Source organism: Patagioenas fasciata, chromosome 16 (assembly GCF_037038585.1).
Source record: "Patagioenas fasciata isolate bPatFas1 chromosome 16, bPatFas1.hap1, whole genome shotgun sequence".
NCBI classification, from domain to species: Eukaryota; Metazoa; Chordata; class Aves; order Columbiformes; family Columbidae; genus Patagioenas; species Patagioenas fasciata.
This window is the reverse complement of record NC_092535.1, coordinates 13,258,229-13,271,347: the sequence shown is the minus strand read 5'-3', so window position 1 is coordinate 13,271,347 and position 13,119 is coordinate 13,258,229. Positions and strand designations below refer to the sequence as shown.

At 49.9% G+C, this 13,119-nt stretch overlaps 1 protein-coding gene across 5 annotated transcripts in view; it reads left to right on the top strand.

Moving 5' to 3' along the window:
• The first annotated feature begins 217 nt into the window (after positions 1-217).
• PMEPA1 (prostate transmembrane protein, androgen induced 1) overlaps positions 218-13,119 on the top strand; it is a 46,205-nt gene continuing 33,303 nt past the window's right edge. For 3 of the 5 annotated variants that reach the window (XM_071815436.1, XM_065849601.2, XM_065849600.2), the window contains exon 1: positions 218-532. In XM_071815436.1, coding sequence (XP_071671537.1) covers positions 430-532 — 103 coding nt within the window. In that variant the 5' untranslated portion in view covers positions 218-429. Of the gene's footprint in view, positions 533-3,980; positions 4,164-13,119 lie in introns of those variants that run through there. The other 2 variants (XM_071815435.1, XM_071815437.1) reach the window with 2 other exon arrangements.

Sequence of the window (13,119 nt, the reverse complement as noted above, 5' to 3'; positions counted from 1 at the left end):
CCGTGAATGAGCGCGGGGGGCGGGAGCGGAGCGGGAGCGGGCGGGCCGCGCTCCCACCGCACCGCACCGCGCTCCCACCGCGCCGCGCTCCCACCGCGCCGCGCTCCCATCGCACCGCACCGCGCTCCGCCGCGCCCCACAAAAGTGCGGGGCTGCCGCGGCCGGGCCCAGCACAGCCGCTTCCCCCGGGCCGGAGGGGGCGCGGAGCAGCCGCCGAGCGGAGCCGCTGCGGGGGGCGCTGCGCCGGGCTGGGTTTTTTATTTCCAATTTTTGATCGCAGCTGCATTTCCCTCCCCCTGCCTCCCCCCCCGCGCCGAGGAGGAGCCCCGGCTTTATGTGGTGCTGCCCGGAGAGCGCTCGGCGGCCGTGAAGTTCTTTGTGTCGCCGTCGATTTCTTTTTTTTTCTTTTCTTTTTTTTTTTTTTTTTAAATGTATAACTTCATGGGTCTGAACAGCACGGCCGTAGCTCTTCAGCCCAATGTGTCCTGCACATGCAACTGCAAAAGGTCTTTGTTCCAGAGCATGGAGATCAGTAAGTACTTGTCCTACTGCTGCCGGGGGGGCGGCCCGGGCTTCCCCGGCTGTGAGTGCGGGTGGGTGCGAGGGTGCGGGTGTGCGCGGCGGCTCCGGCACCTCCGCCGCGGGCAGGGAAGTTTCCGCGGGGGCTCCCGGCATCTCCGGGACCCTGCGCTGCGCTTTCTCACTGGTTCTATTTATTTTGTTTGTTTTGCCCCTCCGTGTGCTCTCTGATCTCTCATCTGTTGCTGTTGAGGTGTCCGGGGCGAGTGTGACACGGCGTGACAGTGAGCGGCACCGGGGGCGGGCGGGTCCCGGCGGGACGGGCTGGCGGGGCGGCCCGGGCGCAGCCTCCCCGGGGCTGCCCGCGGAGCGCGGCGTCTCCCGCGCTCTCCTCACCCCGCTCGCCCTCCCAGCATCGGGGTGGGAAATCCCGGCTCTTCCCCGCCTCGGCTCCATCCCTTCCCGCAGCTCGCCTCTTCCCCCGCCGATGCTCCGGCTGGTCCAGTGTCTGCCCCACGCGTTTCCCTCCCCTGATGCTGGGGGGCCCCGGCCCTTGAGCCTCCGCCCGGGGGTTTTCACCAACCCCGGTGTAAATCACCTTCCTCTCGGTACTGGGGGTGGCGGGAACACTGCGGTTCGGAGAGCCGAATAGGGCTTATATTTGGGAACCTGTTCCCCTGCCTCCAGCCCCTGGGGGATTTTTGTCGTGAAGGGCTATTTGCCTTTTTTTTTAATTAATATTTTTCAACTCTTGCAGAGTAGCAGTGAGTACAGTGCCTGACCTAAATATCCACTACTTTTCTGTTTTCTCTGTCTGTCTTGGAAATGAAGTGCATGGAGGTGAGAGAGAAAGGATATTTTTGCTGAGGAAAGAAAAATGAGTTGTTTTCTCTGGCAATTTAAAGCGAATGGTCTTTCCTGTGAAGGCTTTTCAAGGCATCCCAGGCTGGGCAGCTTGTCAGGATTGCATCCTGCTTGACACCTTGTTCTGTGCTGTGAAATCGAAACCTACACAAAGTAATGCAAAATGGCTCAGAAGGAAAACTTGGGAAAGAGTCTTAATTTTGCATATATTCCTGGCACTGCGATGGGGCAGGCTCGCGCTCCGTGCGTGTGGGGGAAAGTCAGCAGCGCTGTGCCTGTTTCTGCTGGCACAGGGTTTGCCCCGTTACCTCCAGCGGGGTTGCAGAGCAGTATTTTAGAGCCAGCATCATCTGTCCCTTGGTATTTTGAATGGCTTTTGTCCAGTGTCATCTGCCTTTGCCTTCTCCAGTTTCATCGTTGTTTAATTCAGGTGTCTGAGTCCTGGAGAAGGTCTGTAGGCATTTGTATACTGGGTACTAAAATGTGTTCATTCTGAATTTTGCCATAAACCATACCCTTTGTACTGCATGAACATTTAATCTTGATTTAATCTCATTCGTGTTCAGACAAAACTAAGCTGGATTTGCCTGATTTTATTAACACTACCGGTACTGAATAGACCATTATTCTTTCCTGACTTTAACAGGCCGGGCTAGATGTGCATACCAATAGCAGTGTATAAATAATGAAGATACAGTTCTTTTTTGTGCCAGCCTGTTAGCGAACATAAACTGAGTCCCACAGAATTACAACGATGAGAGACTTTACTTTGTGTCTGATCAAGGCTCATGGTTATGATAAAAGTTGTGAATTAAAATGTGTAATGTCTTTTGAAGAAAAAGCTTCCAGTGTAACTCTTGGCACGAGGTTTTGTTGGAGCAACTCAGGCATTTAGTTTAATTCCTTGACTTCTTAGAAATAGCATATTTTATATTTTTTTCCCCATTTTTTCAGGGTGTGAATGGCTTGGTAGGAGGCAGGTGCCAGTTATGGAAGGGGGAGGGTGGGAGGCTGGGGCTGGTGAAGTACACGGAGGACACCTTGCCCGAATCCAGCCGGGTGTTGTGGGAGCCCCGTGCCTGATGCCACACGGCTCCTGGGGACCTTCCCCAGCGTGTCCCCTGCCCTTGGCTCTGTGTCAGCTGCTCAGCCCTGGGGTCCTGACACTCAGGAACTCCGTTCCCATTAGCTCCTGGGAGCCTTGGATCGAGTTCTCTTAATGCTGCCCTTCCTCATTTCATTTTCAGATAGGTTTCTTTATTGCTAATGTTATTTATTTATTTCCTGGCGATGCCGGCGGCGTTGGCTCACCTCTGTGCTATGGGAGGGCTTTGGTTGCACTGCAGGGTTGTTACCTGATCGTTTCCTCCACCTGGGTTCGGTGGAAAGGACAGAGTTGAGCCTTCTCGAGATAAATTCATTATACAGCTTTTTCCTCTCTCCAATCACTTGATTTCATTTATCTTTCTAATACGACTTTGAGGGAACCTCAGAGCAGCTACCACCAGATGCTATTTAATTTTCTAGCCAAAAGTTACCACGCAGGAATGCTTTGGGAAAGTGGCATAGCTGTAAACTCTTTTAATTTCACCCTCTAATTAGGTTAACTGTACAACCGATCCCCAAAAATATTTCTTTGCAGGCTTTATTCCTTATGGCAGGCTGCGGCGCTGCGGTGGAGGAAGCAGCTGGTTTCTGTGTGTGGCGCTCCCAGATTAGGATTAGAAAAGGGCTTTTTGGGGGCGGGGGCGCGGAGTCTCGCCCGCCGCCGGGGCCGCAGTGCCAGCGTGCCGGGCGGCGTTAAGCAGCCAGACGTCTGTGGCAGCGCTCTCTAATCGCTTCGGCTGGGTGAAAGAGGTCAGGGGTGGTTGTCGTGGCGGAAGAGTCTGTAAATAACTAATTATTTGGCTCAGGGAGCGGAGCGGGGTGGTGTGCCTGCCTCCCTGCTTGCTCGCCCGGGGCAGCTCGGCTCCCACCGCCGGCTGGGCCAGCGCCAACCGCCCGCTCTGGCCAACTCCTGCCCATTCCTGCCCGCGCCGTGGCCCCGCAATAGGGGGGTCTGACGCCTGCACCAGGGCTGGGTCGCACCCCACGGAGGCTTCTCCCAAAGGGTTTGGGTGCCAGGGATCGGGATCTTGCCTCCGCGGGCATCCCTGTGAGAGGATGACTTCAGCCGTGGGGTATGAGGGCAGGTGTCTCGCTGGGCTGGGCGGCTGTCGGCAGAGGCTTTGCTGGTGCGGTGACCTTAGGTGAAGTGTTGGGCAGTTTAAGGGGTGTCGTTGCTTCTCACTGAGGAGACTGGGCCGTTCTTGGCTGGCAGCAGCGCTCGGTTGCTGGTTTCAGACTGCGTGCCCGGCTGGGGTGAGCGAACCGTGAGAGCGGGTTTCTGTCCAAGCGAGGACTTCTAGGTTTTCACATTCTTTGGTTTAATAGCAAACCAAATGCAGATGGCTCAACCAGGGATCGGTTCAGACTGCTCTTTTGGCAAGTACGTTTCTTTCCTGACACTGTGTCAACAGCAGTTATGGCTTCTTCCAGGGCAAAGACAATAATAACCATGTACTTCTTTATTCCCCCTCCAAATTTTCCTCCAGGAGACAGGGACGCAGAGGGACGCCAGAGCTGCTACCAGTGTTGTAACAAGCTAGAGAGTTTGCACAGAATGTGCTCAGTTTGTGGCACCTCAGTTTGACTTTAGCCAAGCTGAATAGGTCACCGTGTCTGGCTGTGCCCGTGTCTCCGTGACAAGCGCGGCTTTTTGCCAAGATCGGCGTCCCAAGGTATGACCCAGGAGGAGTGGAGCGTGGATGGCTTTTGCTTACAGTGGCGCAAGGACTGTGTGTGGGTGCCCTTGGCCATCCCCAGGGATGCTCATGGATGCGGTCCCAGCTCTGCGGGTCTCACCTCTCGTACCAAGGGCAGCAGGGAAAGTCCTAATTCCCTGAGCCTGGAGAGCACAGTGGTCTTAAAATTACCGCTTATTTTCTGCCCTCAGGCAGTGATTTTTAATCTTAGTATTTTATAATCGGTGTTGAATGGGAGAATGAAAAGACGCAGAGGAGGAAAATAGCCAAGCTCTTTTTTCCTCTGGCTGAGCACCTGGACTGCGTTGTGCTGCACAGTGGGACACACGGCACCAGAAGTCATCCCGTGTAATTGGAGGTGATCCCATGTAATGCAGAGTGAAGACTTCGCGTGGCTAATTCTTACTTTTCAATCAGGGTGTATTCAGAGCAGGACGTGTGACACATTAAGTCCTGTGGCCTCGTGCCATCCCTACCCTCTGAACAAGCCTTTGGATGCCTTCGTTTTATTTAGTAGTATGTTTTCAGATCCTGGTTGTGAGAGGACTTTCCTTAAAGCTGGGAATTCCCAAGGCAGGATCTGGGATCACCTCTGCATTTTCAGGATACTGAATCAGCTGAACTGCTGCTGCTTGCTTTGCAGATAAAGAGTACCTACAAATGTATATTCTCACTTATTTTCATTCACTGTTGTTCACCAAATATACTAAGGATTTTAGATTTCTCAGGCTGAAAGCTGGTGGCTAGTTAAATCCGGTTTTAGAATGAATTTGTAAACCTACATTATAAATGGATAGACATGAGGAAGCCTTTCAAGGGAAGTACCAAAATACATGGTGTCACTAATAGACAGTAATTACAATCCAACTCCTTTCCTGAGTAACTCATTGTACAGTCATTTCTATTGGTCCTCTTTTGGGTAATAGCAACTGTCAGAATTTGGTAACCCTAATTAGCTGAAAATGGTCATTTGTTTGCAGTGGTGTTGCATGTGAAGACTGCTAGCTTCCTTCCTGCAAGGAGATCCCATGCGTGATGTGCGGTTTGTCTTATCACATCCCTCAAGTTCTCCCATACACGGTGTGGCTGTTGTTGGCGTGTTCCATTGCAGTCACAAAACCTGGCTGGAAAGTTGTGAGGAGGGAGGTACAAGGGCCACTTTACTGCAATTAAGTGGAAACTTGGTTCACACCATGAGCACACTCCCAGATGTCCATAAAGCAAAGGAATCATTAATGTCGGCGGGGATGTTTTGTGCAGCACTTTTCCTGTCTGTGTGGCTAAATTGCTGGGTGATTATTTTATAATTATTTTCGGTAGGTCACTCGGTGAGAAAACACATCAGAGACCTGCTCTGGCTGCGAGTAGCGTGGCCACGGAGAGCAAGAGGGAGGATTTTCAGCACGAGACCCCGCGGGAGCAGGTCTGACCCATCGCCTCCGTCCTCCGGAGCTGATGGCGCGAGCGGCTGCGTTGCTGCTTCCTCGCCGTGAGGGGTCCGGGAGCTCCCACGCGAGCGCAGGGTGCGATGGAGCGGTGCAGGGGTGAGCCGCCCGAGCTGCCGCGGCGCTGGCGGGATGGGGACACACGCCTGGGCACCCTCAAAGCGTCGGGGTGCTGGCTGGGTGTGCATGCAGGCACATACACACTGTGGACATTGATGGGGTTAGTAATACAAGAAAGTAGTTCGAAATTAACTGGTTGATGGAGTAGTTGGTAACCAGAGGAAGGAGTTGTGAGCTTTGGGATCTTTTACCTTTTTTTTTTTCTTTTTTTTAAGCAGATAGATTTCAGCTGCAGGAGTTTATCATCCAAATCAGAGGATTTTGGGGAGCTACAGAGAGTAAAGAGAGCTTTGATGATTTGGCAAGGAATACAGCTTCTAAGGCAGCACTTTGATCTGCATTTTAAATGCTTCTTTGTAATGGCAGTTTCACAATTTCTTTTCTCATTCTAAGTCATTCTTGCAGAGGTATGTTTTGAGAGAAAATAGTAACAGCACACAGTATTCTTGTTGGCTTCAGAGCCAGCTAGAACTTGTAGTTCATCCCAGATCTTTTGGCTACTACAATAAATTTATGATTACACCAAAAAGGAAATTAGTAGAGATGTTAAATACTATGAAAGCTTTGCAGATCTTTTGAAATATCTCCAGTGTGAAACCTAAACTTGCATTAGCATTTTTGCTGTGGTATGTTGTACAGCATTTATCTAAGCATGTACCTAATATTGCAGGTTCCTGATTTAGCTGTTTTTTTTCCTTCTAAAGAACATGTGTAGCACATGCATCCTTTTAGTCTTATGTTGCACCTGAAGACCTTGATTCCAGTGACTCAAGCTTTCTGAAGGCAACTCGGTGCTGCTGTAGTGTTGCTCTTCGGAACGTTTTTATTCTCCTTCTGTCTGCAGCACATCCTTGGATAAACTCTTGCTGGAGGAAGGAGGTTGTTGTCACCTGTGTATTCTTATACAAGAGTAGTGTGGTTAGAGTAGGAGAGAGGGTAGGAACTGGGAATGCTTATCAGGGTTTTCACTTAAATCTTGCAAGGCATCTTTCCTTCCAGTTTGGGGTAGGGTTTATACCTCTCCTGGGAAATCAACAGCCTTAAGGGTGAGGACAAATAAACAAATTTTTTCAAATTGATTTAGAGCTGTGTGGTAGCTCTTCTGGTGCTGTTTTTGTCCTCTTCTGTACCAGGCTGGCAGCTGTCTGCTTGTGGACCAAGTTCAGCTGGTGCACACATTTCATTTGCAAGCTAAATTAGCCCGTGAAGTTGGGTCTTCGGTTACATGTAAAGGGTAGCATCACTGGAAGGCCTCAGACAAGAGCATTGTGTATGCATTTAACTTAAACTGTCAGTGACTTCATGCGGTTGGATGTTGTCCTTGTTATTCTGTGTATCTCCCTGTGCAGGATGCTGGCACTAGGACTCGTAAACCCAGCCGTCATGCTCAGAGATGCTACAACCGTTGCCCTGGTGCATATTTCAGGCTCACCTTTGTTTTTTTTAACTTAACACTACTTTTTCACTGCATTCAGCAAGGCGACATTGCTATGGTCGTAATCCACACGGTGTCCCCTTTTTTCTCCAGGTAGTCAGACTTCCAGTTTCTGATTGATACAAGATGAGGCTTATGCTCCATCTAGAAGAGGGTTTATCTCGTTTGTGTTGTCACAGGCTGTGGTGTTACATAAAGATACCGTGCACATCTTTGGAAACTGTCCTCACACATTGTCACTGTTGGTGGATGTCCACAGTGCTTTCGAATGGTTCACACATTTATGCTTGCGTATTTGGTCTCGCACATATCTTTAATAAAATGCCTCAGACTGGCTAATTTTTCGCTTGCAGTGTACATTCAAAAATGCGCATTTAGAAAGGCAGGTGCTTTTGCATGCGGCTGCGCTCTGATCCGTGTGCGGCTCCCGTGCCCGCGGTGCGGAGGAGTCGTGCCCGCGATGCTCTGCTGGCCCGAGGTGTGTGCGCTTCAGCAGGTGCAACAGGATCTCCCACATTCGCAGACTTGGGCTAAGCAACCCAGCAAAGCACAAGTGAGCCTTGGAGAAGGGAAGCTCATTAACCTCCATACCAAGAATGAAGAGAGGTACATGCACAAAAGTCAGTACTGCTTTTCAAGAATATATGCAGGACATAGTTTGGGGATTCTTTTCCATCTCTTCATTCTGTCCAATATGTTAAGTAGCTGGTTTGTTACTCTAACCCCCTACAAATGATTGTTAGTAATAATTCTGTAAAACTATGAATCAACGCTGCATGACTTTGTGCAAATAGACTGAGTAATTTCTTTGTTCTTTTCTTCTTTCTTTGTAATTGGAGTCTGTAAAAGCTCAAAGGTTTGGTCTTGTGGAAAGCATGATTCATTTATTGGTGTCTGTGCCGACTAGTTATCTTTCAGTAATTCCAGAGTGCTGCTACAAGCCAAGAGTGATTCATACATGGCTAAGTGCACAAACAAATGGGGTCATGGCCATCTGTGAAACTTTTCTAATCTATTTATGGTATCGGAGAAAGAAGTGGGTGTATTAAGGATGATGGAATAGGTGTCCATTACATTAGTGAATATAACCGGTTAAGTAACACTAACCATTACTCAAAACCACATCTGCTCATTGCTAAAGATCACGACAGTAGGTCCTATGTAAGTGTTAGCATAGGTCTGATATGAGAGATGGATTGAGCGTCTAGCTTTCCTCAGAAGGAGCTCGCCATCGTAACTGCTATGATAGTCTCTTCTACCTTCCTTGAGATTTAGATCTTAGCTTGCACTATAAGTATTTGTAGTAGCAAAGTCTGTCTCTTCGCTGTTGCAGACCTCAGTCATTATATGCTTTACATGCAGAATTTGACCTAATACTTTGTTAACTTGCTGTTCATGATCAGCCATAGCATTTCTCACTTGCACATCGGGCAGAATTGCTGTGTAACATCTCGGTAGAGACAGTGAGTCAGTTTTCCTTCCAAATGCATCTTCAGTGCTTTAACATCTCAGGGAGATGATGACCTGCATCTGATGAGGTAGCCTACCTCTAGCTCTGTCCCGTTTCACTAATTGAGAGAACTATTTTTCCTATTTGTAACTCTGCTAACAAAAGCAGCCCTGACTGCAGCTGTGTCCGAATTTCTCTGTTCAGATGTCAGCCTTTTGCTTTGGGGGAGGCCGTTGGCCCCTGCCGGGCCCCAGGGCTGGCACTTGGGTACCCGAGTTGAACGTGGGAAGGGGGGAGCTTGGGACTGGCGGTGGAAAATAGCAGGGACAAGAAGCGCTCCTGGGGCAGATGGATGCGGGCAGCTGCAGGCTCGTCCCAGCTCGCTGCAGCTGGCGTTTGTTTGCACCTGAGAGAAGCCCATCCAACAACATCTGGCACTTGCAGAGCACGTGGCGATCTCACGGTGACTTAGAAACATCCCGGGTCCGCAGGGTGGATGAGCGTTACTGCGGAGGTGAACTGGAGGCACAGGTGGACCAGCACCCTGAGGTTTGGAAGCAGCTGTGGCTCCATCTCCCCGAGCCCTGGGAGACCCGTGTGGTCACCGCTCGATTACGTTTGATTTCTAAAGGACTCGACTGGAGCACAGAGCTCGTGGACTCAAATTTCTGTAAATTGAATTTAAGCATCAGCTTTGGCCAAAAATATGGAAGAGTTTGGCAACATATCATTGCTGTTCTTCTACTGGCAATTTGAATGCTGTGACCACTGTGCTGCACTCTCACGAGAGGGGCTCTCCCGGAGGGAGATGGGGCCCTGGCTGACGCACAGAGCACGCTGCGCAGCGGGAAGTGACCCAGACTTTTGCCCAAAGGACTGATGAGCCTCTCCTGATGTCTGAACAGCTTTCTTCTTCTGCCTTTGCTTTATTTAAGTCAACAGATTGTGTAAGCCACATGCGAGATTTACCTGCAGGGCAAGTGGGAAGGAAGCAGTGCCATTTGGATGAATTCCCAAAAGACGTCTAACCGCTGAGTGTTGAGACTAACATTTCCAAGCCCGAGTCCCTACAGTCGTCCTCCTGAATCTGCTCGCTGTGAATCTCCATCCGTGTGTGATGCACCCGTGGCTTCAGCTGCCGAGGACGAGTCCCGGGGAAGCTGCTGCAGCCCCTCACCGGCGGGTCTGCTGCAGGCTGCGCTCTGTGCCGAGTGAGCTTGGAAACTCTCCCGCTTAGTGGTTTCTGGTTCATGTTGTGATTAATATTGTTATTTTTTATGAAAACAAAAAATCCCCCCCAAAGTGAAGCTGTGCCGAGCCTCCCGTCCTGCGTTTCCCATGGTGCTGGGGGTCCTGGCTGTTAGAGCCATGGGGATGAAACCACCGCTCAGCAGCTTAAATGGCCCTGGGCTGGGCTTACTCTTTGTGCACACTCCAGAGCTGAAACCTGGCTGGATTTACTTGTGCCCTTCACAAGCACTGGTGCCATGAGACCCAGTTCCTCCAGAGCTGGAGAGCATCCGTGTCCCCAGCGCTTGCCTGGGCTGCATGGGCTCATCTTTGCTGAAGGGAGATGTCTCTGCTGCTTTCCTGGAGGAGCAGATCCTGCTCTTCCCATGTTGTTTTTCATTCTTTCCACCATTATTCCACCTTACCAAGGGTGGTCTCTTGGTTTCAGTAGCTTAGACCAGCATATACAGATGAGGCTCTTTAGCGCTGAGCTCTGAAAGTACTTTGGCCTGTTAGATGCTGCCTTTAGGACACTTAAGGAGCAAAACGATTTATGGACACTTGCTTCACACAATTCTGAGTAAAATTATCTTAAATTCCAACAATTTCCTATATAATAAACAGGAATCTCACTTTTATTGTTACACTTACATTACTGTAATGGGACTTTGCTTGAATTGGAAGATGCATTTTTGAGTTCAGTGTCTCCCTCCCTGGCGTGCTCAGACACACACACACGAGGTGTGTAACTTACAACCGGTGTGTAATGCAGTGAATGTTTTACATGTCTCTAGTGTGACTTACTCCCAGCAGTATATACAAGTTGCACCTGCTCCCGCCTTGGCTGTGAGTGCAGGTGATGAGTGTCCTGTCGACTGACGTGCCAGAGATGGGCTCCGAAACAAGGGGTGGGGGCAGAGGTCTCTGACAGGGGTCCCACGTGCTCTGAGCGAGGCGCAGAGCAAACCATACAAATGGATTCTGTTTTACTCGCAGCTTTTAATCCTCATCATTCTCCTGGGCTTTCTTGATAAATACTTCTCAACATCCATTGACTTGCCATCCAGGCCTGAATTGTAAGGAACAATAAACGTAATGGACAGCCTCAATTTAATAGATTCACTACGAGCTTTTTATTAGTGCAGCTTTTTTTTTTTTTTTTTTTAAGATGACTGCGTTTATTTAATTTAAGTTGAGAAGGCAGCTCTTTCAGATCTGCGGGAAGCATGCCTGAGTGGGCTCAGTTCAGCTAATTTGGTTACGCGGCGAGGGAAGGATCCGTCCTGCCGTGCCGCCCGCGGGGCGCTGCCCGGGCTCGAGCGGGTTAACAGCCGCCAGCAGATGTTCGGGAATTTCTCTTTTGACTTGACCGTGGGGTTTTGCTGCTCTTCAGACCACAAGTGCACTCCAGTCACAGCAGGTTCGTGGCTCTGGAGATGCTTTTCATCCCCTCCTTTCTGTTTGCTGGGGACTGGATCGCGCTGTGTCTTGCAGCCATGTGTCTTCCTTGGTTACGCTTCTAGAGGTTTGCAGATCCATGTTAAGCATCTATTAAATTAAGCTAAATGGCCTTTAGAAATCTACACTTCAAGTGGAAGAAATGCTTTATGTAATGTAGGGGCATGTGAGGGGACCTAAATACAAGCTTAAATTGGCTGTTACGAAAATAGGTATAATTTGGTTTTTGCACAGTGATTTTACAGCTTCTGAGTTTAATGTCCTGATGGAATCCTGCATCCAGTCCACGTGCAGCCCAGGAGATGGGGGCGGAGGAGCCCAAGTAATGGGACCGGTTCTAGAAACAGCCTTGCCCTCGTTTGCGAAGTCAGACATACCTGTCGTTTGCTGAGGCTCTGGTTGTAGGGAAGGTGTGTGGAGCAGGGGTTTGCTCTCACCCGTGTTTGCCCTCCTGTCTCTCCCTGTGGCGCTCGGCTGCCCAGTGCTGGGGCTGGACGGGGAAAGGGGCCTCTCTTGCCTCTCTTACTATGGTTCTAACTACTCACAGGTGAAAAATGCAAAACTCTTGCAGCTATACCCCCCTAACTGTGCAGTTAAAGTCGTTGGGTAATTTAGTAGCTGGAGCTGGTTCTGTGGGCTTGGCATGAGAGTGGCTGCTGTGCTTCCCCTGCGGATGCGGCTGGGTAGGGTTTCCCTCTGAACCCCGGCTTCCCCAGTCCAAGCTGGGCCAGGCGACTCTGCGGGGCTGTCACCCAGCCCTTCTGGGATCGGGAGCCTCAGGAAGTGCAGGATATCGTGTTTTGACCTTACATCCTCGTATGAATCCAGATAGTCATTCCTGTTTCTATATTTAAAGCCTTTCCGTTCTGCCTGGAGAGACAGCATTGGTGAAGATTGACCCATGCTCTTCTGGAAAGCCTGGTCCCTAAGTAGCTTTTCCCCACAGCAAGTGAAGCCTCCTCCAAATCTTGTTGGGAGAATAGTTTTTTAATCTGGTGTATCTTCAACCAGTTGGGAGTTAGCATAGGTTTTCCTTCTAGCTTACCAAAGGTCTTGCAAGGATGAAAACTTGCTTTTCTGAGAGTGTCTTAGCCAACACATGGAGGAAAGCCTGGCACTGTGAGACAGGGCGGAAAAAGCTGAGACGGGATTTGCTGCTGCTTTGAAACTATCCCTTTTTAATTGTCCAAACAGCATTTCAAAGAAAATCTCTGCTTTTCTCTATCTTCTTCCAGCATTATAATTCTATATAATCACTTTTCTTTCTCAAAAAGAATAGGGCGTGATTTTTTTTTTTTCCAGAAGAAGGAAGGGATAAATTCCAGATGTTGCTGGGATACACTTTTTGCCTCTGTTTAATGTTTAGTGGTTTTCAGTAAATATGCTGTGAGAGGTGGGGCCGATGTTTTTATTCCAGCACAAATCATCTACAATAAATCCCATCTGCCGATGGGCGAGCGTATCTTGGGCGTGACTTGGTGCAGTTAGGAGCTGATCCTGGCTTTGCAGAAAGGCAGCAAAGGCTGAGGCTTTTGTAGGTGCTCCTTTGGGGTCTTTGCCCTCGGTCCTGTGGGGTATTTGCTCTTCCCACCTTGCTGCCGAGCTCCATGGGTGAGAAACGCTGCAGGGAAGGTCTGGTCCCTTGCATGGGAAGGGGAACTTGGCTCTAACCTGACTCAGTGCTTTTTTTGGAGCAGCTTTCATCTGCCTGGTCCTGTGTGCCGTCCCACTTGGGATGCTCGGTTCAGCAGGACTCTTCTGGCTGTGCTGCTGGCAAACCAGGCTTTTTGGTGC